Source organism: Phoxinus phoxinus (genome assembly GCF_949152265.1).
Source record: "Phoxinus phoxinus genome assembly, chromosome: 3".
NCBI classification, from domain to species: domain Eukaryota; kingdom Metazoa; phylum Chordata; class Actinopteri; order Cypriniformes; family Leuciscidae; genus Phoxinus; species Phoxinus phoxinus.
This window is the reverse complement of record NC_136878.1, coordinates 1172476-1189258: the sequence shown is the minus strand read 5'-3', so window position 1 is coordinate 1189258 and position 16783 is coordinate 1172476. Positions and strand designations below refer to the sequence as shown.

Genomic DNA, 16783 nt, shown 5'->3' with positions numbered 1-16783 from the left:
CTCTGAGTGAGTTTCTCAGAGGAACACAAACGCTTCTGGGTTGTACGTCAGAACGGAGGCTCACTATTGGCCGACACTGGTCATGTGTGTGATGCTGGCCAATAGTGAGCCTACTTTCTGACAAAGCGCTGCGCTGTTACACTACGAGAACTCACTCAGAGGAACATGAATAGTTTTGGGTGAACTAACCCTTTAAGAGCACAACTCATAGAAATAGGGAACGCTTTCTCTTTAACAGTGCATATGAATTAATGTTCATGAAACAATTATTATAATGTAATAATGTCTTAATGATTGTTTTTTGTGTGTATAAATCAAAAAACGAATAATATATAATTTATAATAATATTAATTACTAATAATATATATATAATCTATTTATTAGCATATATGCACATATATACATGTGCGAGTGTGTATATTCATATGTATTATTATAAATTATATCTTATTAGTATTTTTATTCATACACAAACATTTCCAAAAAACTGCAATCAATAAGAAATGAGTAAATGTTGCATTTTATATATATATAAATTTAAATGTAAAAAATTATCTATATATAATTTATTCTTATTTATTTATTTATTTATATATGTACATTTATATGAATCTGAGGCGTCCTGCCCCAGCCGTCGGAGCAGTGCATGAGATATATATATATATATATATATCAAACGTCTATATTTTTAACCATAGCATAACAATGTTGGTTTCTAGTTTGACCAGAATTTTGAGATCGGTGCATTGCTAAACACTGTCTCTGTAACCGACACTGCATTCATTAGCATCAGCTTTGAGCTGAGCCGGTCTGCTGCTGTGTTTCGCAGGCTGGCTCATCATGAACACTCACTTGACCGGATCCGGGACCTGAGCGCAGAGAGTGCGCAAACACTGGAAGCTCTTCCGGATGGAGTGTATGTTGGCCATGCCCATGAACATCACCTCACAGCTGGGATAATACTCTACAGGACACACACACACACACACACACACACACAGAGGATGATGTTTGAGAGAGAGAGAGAGAGAGAGAGAGAGAGAGAGAGAGAGAGAGAGATCAGGAATAAGGGTTGGGTATCGATTCCGATCAATTCCTAATTTCGATTCCAGTAAGGTACAAATTAACATGGATATCATTCACATTTAGTCTTATTGCAAAACAAGTAATAGCGCTGTCACTTTAAGAGTCTCTCGCGCTTGAATTGTTTAAAGATATATTGAAGTGTCCAATACCTGGACACTCACACCCGCCTCCTTTCGCCCGATTGGCTACCGCCGCCGCGTACGACCGGGCGTCCATTATTAACAGCTTCTGAGGGGGCGTGGCATTGGGCTCCGCCTCTACGTCCCCATTGGCCGTGTGAGAACCTGATGTGAAAACAGGAAGTAAATGAGCAGCTGTGTTGATTTAGCAGGAAAAACAATTTGTACAGAGACTGTAAAATGAAATTCAAGCACTACTTTCTGGGTTTTCAAGGACTGAGATCTCACTTATAACAAACAATATCATTATTATCTTTTCAATTCTAAAAAAGGTAAATAGATCAATAAAAATAAACTAATAAAACAAAATGGTACAAATAAAGTGCAGCACATGCAATGACTGCGGTAACATTAATCATTGAAAGGATAATATGACAAAGATTTTCTTATTCAAACCGATTTATTTCCATGAATATATGATTGACCTGAAGAATGAAAGCTGTATCATATATATTTATGCACGTTGTTGTAAATATGCATTGAATAATATCCTTCTACCAAACATATATTTACTAGGCATGCACCGATATGTAAACATTTTGGCCGATACCAATAACTGGTAATTCATATTTGAAAGCCGATAACTGATATATCGGCTGATAAATCTAAATCCAAATTTTTATATAATTTTTGAGAGCCTGATTTCAAAAACAAAAGTCTCAGCAGTAAAACCCATGTCCCAAACACACAATTAAAACGTTCTCATTAAAATTCTATGTAGCCGATATGACAGACTGCAACATACATTTTTGTGTGAAAAGATTGTTTTATCAATAAAATTACACACTAATTTTACACATATTGGGTCTCATTCATGAAACATTCGTAAATATACGAGTAAATATGTGAGTGATCTGCACGTAAAGATACCGGATTTATGGAAAACATCAACAATAATACCTATCCCCAAAACAAAAACTCCTAAAGACCTCAATGAATTTAGACCAATTGCATTAACTTCACTAGTCATTAAATGCTTTGAAAAGATCTTGAAGGACACAATCATCCCCCTAACTGTAGATAAACTAGATCCGCTACAGTTTGCCTATCAAGCAGGCCAGGGTGTGGAGGATGCAAAGCTTTTTATTCTTGACAAGGTGTATAAACATCTTGAGAAACCTGCATCACATGTACAAATTTTATTTGCTGACTTTAGTTCAGCTTTTAACAAAATGCAGCCTCACATTCTGATTGAAAGTTGATTTAGGTTACCCGAGCAGATTTTATTACTCATTTTAAACTTTTTAACAAATAGAAGGCAGCAGGTCTATGTAAATGGAAACATGTCATCTGTCCTTGTATCGAACACAGGCTCTCCTCAGGGCTGTGTGCTCTCCTCACTGCTTTTTATATTATATACTAATAACTGCAGGTCATCCTGGGAGAACAGTCACTTAGTGAAGTTTTCAGATGACACAGCCCTGTTGTCTCTTCTACAGGGGAATCAGTCTCATCATAACAGTGCCCTCGAGGAGTTCGCTAGATGGTGTGATGACAGCTTCCTTGACTTAAATGTGTCAAAGTCAAAAGAATTGATTATAGATTTTAGAAAGCTCAGCGACGAACCTAAGCAGAGTGTAATACACAATGAAGGTGTTCAAGTGGCACAGACATATAAATATTTGGGCACAGTGTTTGACTCAAAATTGAAATTCAGTGAGAACACTGATAGTATTATTAAGCGAGCTAACCAGAGAGAATATACCTGCTGAGAAAGTTGAACTCCTTTGGGGTCTGTAAAATAATTTTATGCACATTCTATCAGGCATTCATTGAGAGTCTTTTAACTTTTTCTTTTTTGGGTTGGTTTAACGGTTTAACTGTGAAGGAAAAAAAGAGCTTGAACGAGATTGTTAAAGTATGCTCAAAAATCACTGGTACCCAATTAAATGATCTCGGTTATCTTGGAAAATAAGAGTAGTCCAAAAAGCAGACAGAATACTGTGCCATCCAGATCATGTACTCAAGGAGGGGTTTGTTCTCAGGTCGGCGGTACTATGCGCCAATACGGAAAACAAACCGCTATGCAAACTCATTCGTTCCCTCTGCAATAAGATTGTTAAATGATACCTCATAATTACACAACTGTCTCGTATCCCAATGCTCTGGTCTGTCACTGGCAGGTGAATGTGTATATTGTGCTGTGTGTGTGTATGTGATTGTTTGTTTTTTAACCTTACTGGATGGGTAGGCTGTAAAACTGAATTGCCCCTTGGGGACTAATAAAGAAATCTGAATCTGAATATTTACGCGTGGCCGGGAGCAGGTGTAGATTTCTTTCGGACCAACTAACATTTGGAAAATACGAACATTTTAATGAATCCGAAAATTTACGCCAGAACCACTTTACACACGATTTACACAAGCATTCGTTCTGCTCGTGTTTCATGAATGAGACCCAATGGGTACCCGAAAGAAATCTGCACCGGCTCCAGCCACGCGTAAATAGTGCGTTTAACATCCGAACGTTTTGCTCATTAATAAGGCTGCATTTTAATTCTCCTTAATCGGGTACATATTTACACAGCATTTTAAACAAATATGATATATAGTAATTACATTCGGTTTTTCTTTTAACTTTTATTATGAGAGCCAGTGATAGCATCTGCAAACGGAACACTTTAATCACATTATTAATAGCTTTCAATACGGCTGGATATATTTTTTCGAAGTGAACTAATTAGTTCTTTGCAGTCGAGCTTCATGTCGAACCATTTTCTGTTCACTTCTGGGACTGTTCGATTAACAGATGAAACTCCAGTAACTGCGTCTGTAATATCTGCCAAGCTTCCTTTTTTTAGGACCTGATACGCCACTATGTACGCTTGAAAATAAAATGTGGCGTTTTGAATGAACTTCTGATAATAAAATATTATCTGATAATGAGAAATTTTTATTTTGTCATTCGCTTTTGAGAAGACATGTTGAAATCCTTCGTTTGGTGTCATAATATGATGCCCATATATAGCTGTCAGTCGGATTTAATGGGCGGGGTTTATGGTAATTGAGAATGAGCACGCCCATTTACGACTGATTGGAATTCATAACACACACACACACGTTTCACTCTCACACCTGACGTTTACGAAGTATTTGTGAATCAGGAGGAGAGTTTTCGGGAAGGTCTCTTTACACTCAGATCACTCACATATTTACTCGTATATTTATGAATGTTTCATGAATGAGACCCATTGTCTTTCAATAATTCCCAAGAAAAGTACCTTTTCATAAATATGGCTGATCTCCAGGGTTTTACAGCACTTACATTTCAAAAAGTAAAATTCCAGTACTTTAATTAAAATTAGTATGGGGCTGGAGTCACGCTCACTCACCGGAGTCGCCGAGCGAAGGTTTGGCGTGGCGGTGAACGCATGAGCCGTTAGCATGAGCCGCGCTCAAGGCCGGATCCGTGACACAGGCTTTAGCGATGGCTTGAACCAAATGCTCATCGTCAGCATTTCTCCAACCCCACCAGCTGACCTCTGGCTGCCCACATCGACCAATCACAGCGCCCGAACTCTGGTGTCTGGGTCAAAGGTTAAGATAAAAGTGAGTACTTTAACACAGTGTGGTTCATCCAATCAGATAGAATTGATTAATTTTATTAATTGTATTTATTTAAGAGAAAATTCACTCGTTCTTGACTGAATAGCTTTTGTAACTAATGTAAATGTTATTTATAAAGTGCAGTGTTAATTTACATTTGATTACAGTTTCTGAACCTGAAAATCTTAAAACTACTCGGTTACTAACGTAACCTCAGTTCCCTGAGATAGGGCTCATTTTATTAGGCACGAGCTCTGACGTATGTCTGCGCGCTGTTAGCTGATTGGCGCATACGTCATTAGATGTGCAGTTGCTGCAGCACAGCCAATGGGTGAGCTAGACTCACTTCCTAGCTGTGCAACTGTAATGCGCTTTACATTTTAAGCTTCAATAATCTGAGGAAATATAGCTACACAATACGAAGTGACCGTTCGAAAGGGAACACTGTTTATTTCAATCATATCTTTGTTCAGTTTTTTGCAATAAAACTAAATGTGAATGATATCCAAGTTTTTTTTTTTTACCTTATTGGAATCGAAATTAAGAATGGATAAGAATCGGAATCATTAAAATTCAAACGATACTGAACACAGCTTAAAGGGTTAGTTCACCCAAAAATGAAAATAATGTCATTAATGACTCGCCCTCATGTCGTTCTAAGCCCGTAAGACCTCCGTTCATCTTCGGAACACAGTTTAAGATATTTTAGATTTAGTCCGAGAGCTTTCTGTCCCTCCATTGAAGCTGTATATACAGTATACTGTCCATGTCCATAAAGGTAATAAAAAGATCATCAAAGTAGTCCATGAGACATCAGTGGGTTAGTTAGAAGTTTTTGAAGCATCGAAAATACTTTTTGGTCCAAAAATAACACAAAATAAGACTTTATTCAGCATTGTATTCTCTCCCGGGTCTGTTGTGAATCTGCGTTCAGGACTCCGCAGTGACGCCGCTGGCGTAAGACGCTGATGACGTGTTATCTGGTGCGCCCGAGCTTCGTTTACAGTCTGAGGGAGACGCACGCTATGTTCAAGCTATTCTACATTGTTTGCGTGGATATCATTTTTTTAATGGTGCGTAAATGTGCATGTCGCGGATGAGACACTTTTACAGCGTGCGTTTCCCTCAGTCTATAAATGAAGCTCGGGCGCACCAGATAACACGTCATCAGCGTCTTACGCCAGCAGCGTAACTGTGAAGGATTGACAACAGACCCGGGAGAGAATACAATGCTGAATAAAGTCTTATTTTGTGTTATTTTTGGACCAAAAAGTATTTTCGATGCTTCAAAAACTTCTAACTAACCCACTGATGTCTCATGGACTACTTTGATGATCTTTTTATTACCTTTATGGACACGGACAGTATACTGTATACAGCTTCAATGGAGGGACAGAAAGCTCTCGGACTAAATCTAAAATATCTTAAACTGTGTTCCGAAGATGAACGGAGGTCTTACGGGCTTAGAACGACATGAGGGCGAGTCATTAATGACATTATTTTCATTTTTGGGTGAACTAACCCTTTAACCTGTACTGATCCCAGAACAGTCCTTTCACACAGTGCACGCTCAGACACACCTGTACACGACAGCCGGGATCCTCTTCCAGGATCTGAACGCCGCCACGCTCTCCAGCTCCTGGTCCGACACCGCAGCGGGAACGATGATCTGCTCTGGGTAACTGGCACACACCCTGAGAGATCACACACACACACACACACACGTCTGGTGATGAAGCAGCTTGTGCGAGCGAGCGCTCTGTGTGTGTCAGGTGTGTCACCTGTAGTGTGTGTTGATGTTGGAGATTCTCCAGGCACTGTGTGTGTCGAAGCCCATCCTCTCCAGCTCGCGCTTGAACCTCCGCTGACGTCCTCCTGCAAACACACACACATCAGGTGTGTGGCATTAAAAACTCAGGTTTTACTCATTTCAAGTATTTTCAAGTATCTTGAGTTACTTAATCTTAATCTTTTTCAAGTAACTAACTAGTAAAGTAATGCATTACTTTAAAAAATGTACAACAAAATATCTGAGTTACATTTTTTAATAAGTAACGCAAGTTACTTTGTTCTCACATTTATTGACTGACAGCTCTCCTGTCCTCATGTTGACACGCGGTGTGTGTGTGTGTGTGTGTGTGTGTGTGTGTGTGTAAATACGACGATTATTGTAGTTCTAGACTAAATATGAGTGAGCATTTACTCATCTCACTTGCACAAAAAAATATTCAATATTCCTAAAAATTAATAAAATCAGTGAAATGCAGAATCAGAATACTATGCAAACCTCCAATAACTAAATATGTTTCATAAAACATGCATTTAATCTCACTTTATTGACCAATGTACTTGCTTTTGACCTTTGATTCAGTTTAACCATAAGCAAAAAAACAGGTGTGTGTGTGATTTTACATGAAGCATTTCCTGGTTTACAGAGTGTTTGTTTGTTTGTTTGTTTGTTTGTGTTTATCTTGCATCAAGCCAGACACACGTCTATTTTTGCTCCGTTATTATAAGTTGCTTCATAAACACCTATATTGCCAAAGATTGTGTTGATAAACAGAATTACAGAGCATTTTATCCTTATTTCAATGCATGACAGAATTTATCTGATAATACAGATCGCACTTATGTTAATGCTAAAACCTAGCACCATTTAGTATCATTTATATATAGTAGTTATGTAATATAAATACTTTGTACTAGTATATACCAAGACTAATTATAGTTTATCAGTATTTTGAATTAGCTGTTATTTATATGTTTTAGTTTTCATAAAAAAATTAATTTTTTTATTTGACTTTTTTGTCATTAATTTATATATCTGTTAATTTATATATTTTTATTCGTTTTTTAGAATATGACGATTTAGGATTATTGATTGATTGATTGATTGATTGCTCTGTTTTAGTTTTAGTTTCTAATTATTTCCAGTTTGTAACTTATGGACTGCCAAAGTTGCCAAAATAATAAATAAATAAATGTGCATTTATACTTTTATTTCTTTATGTATCATTGTATTTTTTCCACATTTATTTATACATTAATTTATTTATTTATATATGTATCTATTTCTACATTTATTTCTCCGTATGGTAATGAGGGGGGCGGGGACATTTATTTATTTATTTTACATTTCTTTGTATATTTATTTATTTATTATTCCGACAGCTTTGGCATTCCATAGTAATTTTAGTGCTTTAGCTTAAACTTATTTAAATTAGTCAGTAAGAACCTGTAAAAGCCGCCCTGAAATGTGTGTGTACCTGCACGGCAGATCCCATCATGCAACTCTCTGTCCTCAGCGGACACACTGGCGCTGCACGAGAGGAAGGCGAAGGCGAAGAGCTCCTGTACGCGGGCCGGCGGCCGCACAACTGCGCTGATCCTCCTCAGCCAATCCTGACACTGCTCCGTCGACTGGAACTTGCACCTGAACACAACAGGTTACATTTAAAGCTGCAGTGTGTGATGTTTAGCGGCATCTAGTGGTGAGGATGCGAACTGCACCCAACAGAAGTTACGGTGGCCGACAGGAAGTGATGTCGTGGTCTGAGGCAGCAGAGAGTAGCCAGTTAAACAAGTTTCTTTACAAAGATAATTAGGTTTACTTTATTATTCAGTAAAACGATGTTATTGCGAATATTATTGCTACTTGTTCATCATTGTGTCAGTGTTTTATTCGCTGCTTTAGCTTTAGCCTCTTTACACGCAGAACAACACAGTGACGAAACGCGTTTGTCCGCTCAGGGCCACCGTAGAAACATGTGGATGTAAGCGGACCCGCGGTGTGTGTGTGTAGACAGAAATGCTCATTCTAAGCTAATAAACACATAACGGTTCATTATGTAACGTCTTTAACGTCTTTAGGAATGACACATGCGTCGGTGTACAAAGTCAATTGCGCTGGGTGCAAGATACGGCCCTTTATCTTCTATATTTATTTTAAAAATATATATTTTATAATATTGATTATAATTTTTTGAATTGACTTGATAGGTAGTATATAACCTTCTGTATTGTTCCTATCTACGCTAATATACAAACAATAGATTACATATATATATATATATAGACTTGATATATATATTGAATATTGAAATCCTAGAATAACCCCTGATATGAACTTTATAAGGTTATTTTGTTGTTCATCATCGATGTCTGATGCCCCCCCCCCCTCCCCCCCCCGCTACATAATTAAAGCTGCAAAAGTCGAGTGCATAAAATGTCCAACATACTTTATCCATTTCTGAATTTTCACACTACTCAACTATTTATAATACAAAACGGCGCACTTTTACTTTCCTAACACACATTATTTAGCTTGATTCATCAGTACACATTATTCCAAAGAAAACAAAGTCACTGTCTGCCTCACAATGCCACCACTGAGGATATTGTGCACGTATGATGAGACGCGAGGACACATTTGTTAGTCAAAGCAGCGCAGTTACACACACGCACCTGATGACCTTGCAGTCTTTGCAGGTGACGAGCAGTTGTGTCAGATCCCGACACTCCACACTTTCAATCAGCTGCAGTGGGACCTGATGTACAGAAACACAACAACAACATCACAATTGTGTCTTTTAGGCCTTGAGTGTAACGTTGCTTCAGAGTGCGATCCAAACAAGTGTACTTGTTGTGTACATTATTGATTAATGCTTAAATGTTTGTTAAAGGTGCAGTAAGCGATTTCTGAGAAACACTGTTGACACTGTTAGCCAATCAGCAATAGGGGGCGTGTCCACTCATGATGGGGAGGAGAGAGTGAGCCAATCAGCAGTAGGGGCGTGTCCACTCATGATGGGGAGGAGAGAGTGAGCCAATCAGCAGTAGGGGCGTGTCCACTCATGATGGGGAGGAGAGAGTGAGCCAATCAGCAGTAGGGGGCGTGTCCACTCATAATGGGGGAGGAGAAAGTGAGCCAATCAGCAGTAGGGGGCGTGTCCACTCATAATGGGGGAGGAGAAAGTGAGCCAATCAGCGGTAGGGGGCGTGTCCACTCATCATGGGGGAGGAGAAAGTGAGCCAATCAGCGGTAGGGGGCGTGTCCGCTCATGATGGGGAGGAGAGAGTGAGCCAATCAGATTTAGGGGGCGTGTCCACTCATCATGGGGGAGGAGAGAGTTAGCCAATCAGCAGTAGGGGGCGTGTCCGCTCATGATGGGGAGGAGAGAGTGAGCCAATCAGCAGTAGGGGGCGTGTCCACTCATGATGGGGAGGAGAGAGTGAGCCAATCAGATTTAGGGGGCGTGTCCACTCATGATGGGGAGGAGAGAGAGTGAGCAAGAGGGAGATTTAAAGAAAGACTGTAGAAAGAGAGATGGCTGAGAGACATCAGGCAAGAGCTTTAGGACCCGTGTTTATATTAGTAAAGCCAGAGACCAAAGCAGGAAGGCCTGAAAACAGAAGCGTTGTTTCTGCTCCATATGTGAGTAACATTGGTTTTGCTGTTTCACAGAATCAAGATGCTGTTTATATAATGTCAGCTGTAGTAACAGGACAGTTATGAGTGTCTGTCTGGAGCTGCCGGCGATTAACACCAGCTCTTGCTTGTGCACACTCTTGTGTACTGTATGTTGTCGTTTATTCATCATCTTCGCTTTATTTTTCACTGAGCATTATTTTGCTTTGCCTCAGCTATGATAAAGTGACGTCCACTTTTGCAGAGGTGTTTGTTTTGGTTGATTTCAAATATCAACAATGTGTTTCTCAGAAATCGCTTACTGCACCTTTAATTTAATAAAATCAGTGCTGAGATAGACTCCGCCCACACACTCTCCTGATTGGCTGTGATCTGTGATTGATATTGTGGAGAGAATATCTTCTGATTGAGAGATTGTCGTTCCCGCACGCATGTTCTGCACGTCACTAGAGTCAGATCTCGACACAGGTGTGCAGGTGTTGTTGAGTATGAGAGAAACACGTACACTGATGGCGTTCTCCTGCAGCTTGATGTGAAGGCGGTAGCTGGTTAAGGCAATGACAGATTCCTCAGCCCTCCCGACATGTTCCACACACTCGCCGTGCAGCAGCGGGAACTCGACCTGCCATTACACACACCATTACTAGCGCCCTAATACTGTATATAAATATAAATATATATATGCATGTACAATCATATGTGTGTGTGTATATATATTAGGGCTGTCAAAAAATTAATCGTGATTAATCGCATCCAAAATAAAAGTTTGTGTTTACATAATATATGTGTGTGTGTACTGTGTATAATTATTTATATATATATATAAAAACACACACAATCATGTATATTTTTAAGAAAAATTGGTTATTTATATATAAAATATTTATATATAATATAAATTATATAAATGTATATACAGTATATAAATGAAAATATTTCTTAAATATATAGGCCTACATGAATGTGTGTGTATTTATACATAATAATTATACACAGTACACACACACATATATTATGCAAACACAAACTTTTATTTTGGATGTGATTAATCACAATTAATCTTTTGACAGTCCTAATATATATATATTACTGTATATAAATATATATATGCATGTACAATCATATATATATATTATTGTACATGCATGCTTGAGGATATATATATATATATGCTTGTAATACAAATTCATTATCAAAGAAGGTGGTAATCAAATGAATGCATAAAACGTATTAACAAGATTAACGAGTCTTTTAAAATGTAATCAAACAAAGTGCTGCTGCACAATAGAGGTTTAATGTTAAAATTGAAAAAAATGTGGATATTGTGGGATATTTTAGAAAACATGTATCAATATTGTGTATTATTAATATATTACTAGACGTACATTCTACTGTACAACAGTTATATATATATATATATATATTATGCAATATATATTATATATTATGCAAACTTAATATTTCAATAGCAGCCTTTTTGCACATTAATATTCGCAGACTGTGTAACGATTAATCGCATCCAAAATAAAAGTTTGTTTACATAATGTGTGTACTGAGTATAATTATTTTGTGTGTATATATATATATATATAAATACACACACATGCATGTATACATTTAAGAAATATTTGCATGTATATATATATATATATATAAATATAAATATTTTATGTATAAATAACAAATTTTTCTAAAATATATACATGCATGCACAAAATAATTATACACAGCACACACACACACATATATATTATGTAAAAACAAACTTTTATTTAGGATGTGATCATTTGTGATTCCGTCCTCGTTTTCTGCATATGAACTTCTCATAGAAGAGCTCATATAGACAATCAAAACCTCCTGTGACTCCGACCTAAACGAGAGCGGAGGACAGAGTTATTCCTGAAGCGCTGTGATACCTGCTGGTGCTCCGCGACGGGGCTCTCACGGGCCTCCGATCTCTCCTGCCCCTCTTCAACCTTCACAACACAAGCATCGTATGAACAGGCATCAGCGAGCAGAGATCTGACAGATGTAAATGAGGGTTAGAGGTCTCACCATGGCCCCGGGGCAGCTGGGTAGAGCGGATCCGCAGGCCACAGACGACCTGAGAGACGGTAGTTAGTTATACAGATCATCTGCATTTATTCAATAGTCCTCAATAAGAGCACAGGACTGTACATAATATATGTGACCCTGGACCACAAAACCGGGTCAATTTTCTGAAAATGAGGTTTATACACCATATGAAAGCTGAATAAATAATCTCTCCACTGATGTATGGTTTGTTAGGATAGGACAATATTTGGTCGAGACACAATTATTGAAAATCTGGAATCTGAGGAGCAAAAAAATGTAAACATTGAGAAAATCTCCTTTAAAGTTGTGCATTTATGTTCACGATTGTGCTGCATTCACTCACACAAATACATGTTTTATATATTTACGGTAGGACATTTACTAAATATCTTCATGGAACATGATCTTAATATCCTCATGATTTTTGGCATAAAAGAAAAATGGATAATTTTGACCCATAATGTATAGTTGCTATTGCCACAGATATACCCGTGCGGCTCCAGGGTCACATTTATGAGCACTTAATGCAATTAAAAAAGGGCCATCCCTGAAGATATCCCTCCATCCACAAACAATGACATAATCAATGAAACATTTCATAATCAATGAGCCGTTCGGCTGAGATCATGCTGATGCTTTTTACAGCGGATCAATAAGTGACCGCATTAGATGAGACTGAACCTATAGATCGTATGGATTTACCCTATAGACACACTTGTCAATATTACCCTCAAAACAAGAAATTATATTTTACATAAATAAAATAAAGGCTATTAATGATTATTTTCAAGGCAAATTCTCCTGTAAATTCTCATTACTGTTAAACAGAACTGTATACAATTATGTTTTATTTAAATCAGCATTACTATCATGATATATAAAAGCTTTATGATTTAAATATATTATTGTTTGCATTATGCATAATCAAAATGATTTTAGATTTAAGTAATGCCTTAATTGTCATGAAGATGATGTCAAATTATGTCAACCACACAGTTTTGTTATTTCTGTCTTACAATAATTCATATCACAGAAGTGCTGGGTAAAAATGTATAGTTGGGATATAAACACTGATGATTACAGTAGAGATTAAAATAGAGAAAGTAACTTTTTGCTTCAGATAAAGATGAATCATTCATTCAAGAGATTAGTTCAGTCTTTATGAGTGAGTCATTGAATCAGTCACTCATTCAATCTGATTATTTTAAAATAATTAATTCAAATTAGTTAAATATTTCTTAAATATACTGCAGCAATTCATATTTTGACAGAACCTCTAGCAAATCACGTTTTTTTGTTTTGTTTAGTTGTCTATACATTACATATCATTGAGCAAATTGTGAAATCACTGTACAAAAATATTGTGAATAATATTCAGGATTTCTCCAGAATCGTGCAGCTCTCGGGATTTATGAATAATTGGCCTCGGGTAATAAATAGAGTCATGTAAGGTCTCAGCGATCTTTACAACACCTGAGGAGGCTTTAATAACGGCAATATTTCTTATCTTATCTTTAGAAAAGGATTTTTATTAATATGCTAATATCTGATCATATGCATCATCACATCAACGTCAGCACAAGACATAGTGTTCATTCTAATTTCATTGTGTTTTGATGCATCAGAAAAGCAAGTTGAAATTTGAATTGGAGAAAACAAGTTAAAAGATTAGTTCACTTCAGAATTAAAATTATAACTTACTCTCCCGCACGTCATCCCAGATGTTCACGTCTTCCTCCAGTGGAACAGAAATGCAGGTTTGTGAGGAACACACTCCAGATGTTCTCCATATAGTGACTTCAATGGTCCAGCGGGTCGAAGGTCCAGATGTGAGTTTCAGTGCAGCGATGCTCCACACATTACATCATCAGGTTGAAAGGTCATGCGTGACAAGTAGTTCCGGCAGGTTCCAAATCACTACGCCAAATGATTTTAGTAATTTCAAAGGTCCTTACAGCGATTCTGAAGTTGGAGGAGAAAGTGAGATGGAGTTGTTCGCTCTTCTCTACATTAGGGTATTACCGTGACCTTTCACCCTGATGATGTAATGTGTGGCGCATCGCAGCGAGTGCAAGACCAGCATTAGTGATTTAAAAGTATATAAATGTGTATTTAGGTATAAAATGTCGGCTGGTGTGTCTAGATGAGACTCTTATTCCTCGGCTGGATCGTGAGAGACTTTGAAGCTGAATCTCACATCTGGACCTTCGACCCGCTGGACCATTGAAGACACTATATGGAGAACATCTGGAGTGTGTTCCTCACAAACCTGCAGTTCTGTTCCACTGGAGGAAGACGTGAACATCTGGGATGACGTGCGGGAGAGTAAGTTATCAGGACATTTTAATTCTGAAGTGAACTACTCCTTTAACTCATCCTCAAATCTTCCTCTATACCACACATGCACTAACATGCACACATTCCACGCGTTTCTGACACATCACGTGACGTTACAGTGAAGGTCTACACACCTGGACCTGGATCTGGATCTGGATCTGGATCTGGATCTGGATCTGGACCTGGATCTGGATCTGGATCTCTGCGTGTGGAGCAGACGCTAAAAGAAAGTAAGAAAGAAAGAAAGGCTGAAAGAGATCATAACACACATACACAAATTTGGAAAATGTCTTTTCTCAAGGCATTGCATACTCTCTCTCTCTCACACACACACACACACACACACACACACTATTAGTGAAAAAACAAAGGAAAAGGAAGCAGAATAAAGTGCATAGATACCGATCTGAACTTGGCCACAGTGATGGAGAAGCTTCAAAACATCATCCACTATTCTCAAGTAGATTAAATAAATAAATATAACAGCTTCTGAGTAAAGTAGGCCATATGTGACCTGATAAACCTGTGCAAACTTCATCATACACAGGAGGGTGGATTAAAGCACACTGGCTTCTGAAGGGCAGACTCACTGATCCGCTGCTGTTAGATGGAAGTGAACACCAATCAAAGAGAGGTTATGCAAACTAAAGGCTTGTTATGATGTTATGCTAACCGGGAATATCTGTAGGCCATATGACAGATATGTTATCATGCTTTTCAGTCCTGCAGAAGTGCTTCAGTGAGGAGTGTCTAACCTCACATGCCAAAGCAAATAATCAATCTGCAAAGGTAGGTCAGATAAAAGCACATAACTTACCTACACTTATTTATTATGTGTTCATGCCAGCTGTTGACTCTAGTGCACAGCAAACCTGGTGAGCTGCCTATCTAGACAGCAGTGAGATGTCAACTACGACTGTGAACGAGTCGATGATGCCTAAACCTGTAGTTTACAAGTGTACAGTCTAGATAGGTGCACTAGATGGCTAGACATGCTAGGTTTAGCTAGTTTGACCATCATTACACTGACAGCTCGACCAGTGCAGCTGATTAAACCGCTCCTGTGTGCATGTTACTCCGTGTTAAACACACATGTCTGTCGTTAGATCGCGATGAGAGTGTGTGGTGTTGTTGTAGTTGTTGATGTCGTTTGTTTGTTGTTGTTTTTGTGGAGGGCGGAACCGTTATCCCGGCACCGAAACCGGTCAATAAAGCCGCAGCAATCGCCGAAAACTCACCTGCTTTCCGAGTTAGTCGCAGAAGATGAGCGTTGTTGCGGTAAAACCGGAGAAAAACCAGAGAACAGACGACAGACAGAATGTAAACATTGAGTGTAATCCGCTCTACACCGCCATGACGTTCTCCTCTCAGCTGAGCTGCGAGTCACGTGACGCGACGACGTCGTGACGCAATCAGGACGTCATGTGGATATCATTTACATTTTATTTATTTATTTAAATGTAAGTATTTGTTAATAAAGAATTGTTCATATTAATAGCAACTACTAATAAATTATACATATTTATTAATTTATCAAACGTATTTAAATATTTAATTATTTTTTTTTATTTTACATTTAAATATACACAATACAACAGTTGGGATGTTTAAATTAAAACGAATTGAAATAAATTATAAATAATTATTAATAAAGATTTATTCAGTTATTTAAAAATAATCCCTTCATTTATTATTTATTAATTGCAAATTACAGAAATTCATAAATTTAGTTTTACAGAAATTCATAAATTAGTTTTTATTTATTATTTATACATTTTTCTGTGTTTTGGACTTTCAGAGATTACCTTTAAAAAAATCATTGTGCTGATTTTCATTTACTTGTAAATCCCAACATTTATGGTCTTGAGTGCAATTCACTCTTGGAAATTCTTTGAATAAAAATACGTTGTTTATCATATAAATATTTACATTTATTAATTTAAAGGCTTTTATCAGCATCACAATTGGAATTATTATTTATTAAATGTATTTAAATAATTTAATAAAGTTTTTTTTACATTTAAATATACAAAATACAACAGTGTAGCAGAGTTAGGATGTGTTTAAATTAAAATAAATGATAAATAATTATTGATAAAGATTTATTCAGTTACATTTATTTATTATTTA

At 37.4% G+C, this 16783-nt stretch overlaps 1 protein-coding gene across 4 annotated transcripts in view; it reads right to left on the bottom strand.

Moving 5' to 3' along the window:
• The window catches only part of LOC306995362 (phosphatidylinositol-3,5-bisphosphate 3-phosphatase MTMR3), a 38677-nt gene extending 22621 nt beyond the window's left edge, over positions 1-16056 (bottom strand). For 2 of the 4 annotated variants that reach the window (XM_079606919.1, XM_079606921.1), the window contains exons 1-12: positions 15892-16056; positions 14788-14873; positions 12296-12344; positions 12157-12216; positions 10746-10862; positions 9277-9359; positions 8079-8245; positions 6594-6687; positions 6393-6506; positions 4599-4792; positions 1237-1371; positions 854-965 (exon numbers count right to left, since the gene is read on the bottom strand). In XM_079606919.1, the coding sequence (XP_079463045.1) occupies positions 854-965; positions 1237-1371; positions 4599-4792; positions 6393-6506; positions 6594-6687; positions 8079-8245; positions 9277-9359; positions 10746-10862; positions 12157-12216; positions 12296-12298 (1079 nt within the window). In that variant the 5' untranslated portion in view covers positions 12299-12344; positions 14788-14873; positions 15892-16056. Of the gene's footprint in view, positions 1-853; positions 966-1236; positions 1372-4598; positions 4793-6392; positions 6507-6593; positions 6688-8078; positions 8246-9276; positions 9360-10745; positions 10863-12156; positions 12217-12295; positions 12345-14787; positions 14874-15891 lie in introns of those variants that run through there. The other 2 variants (XM_079606922.1, XM_079606920.1) reach the window with 2 other exon arrangements.
• Between the last annotated feature and the right edge of the window lie 727 nt (positions 16057-16783).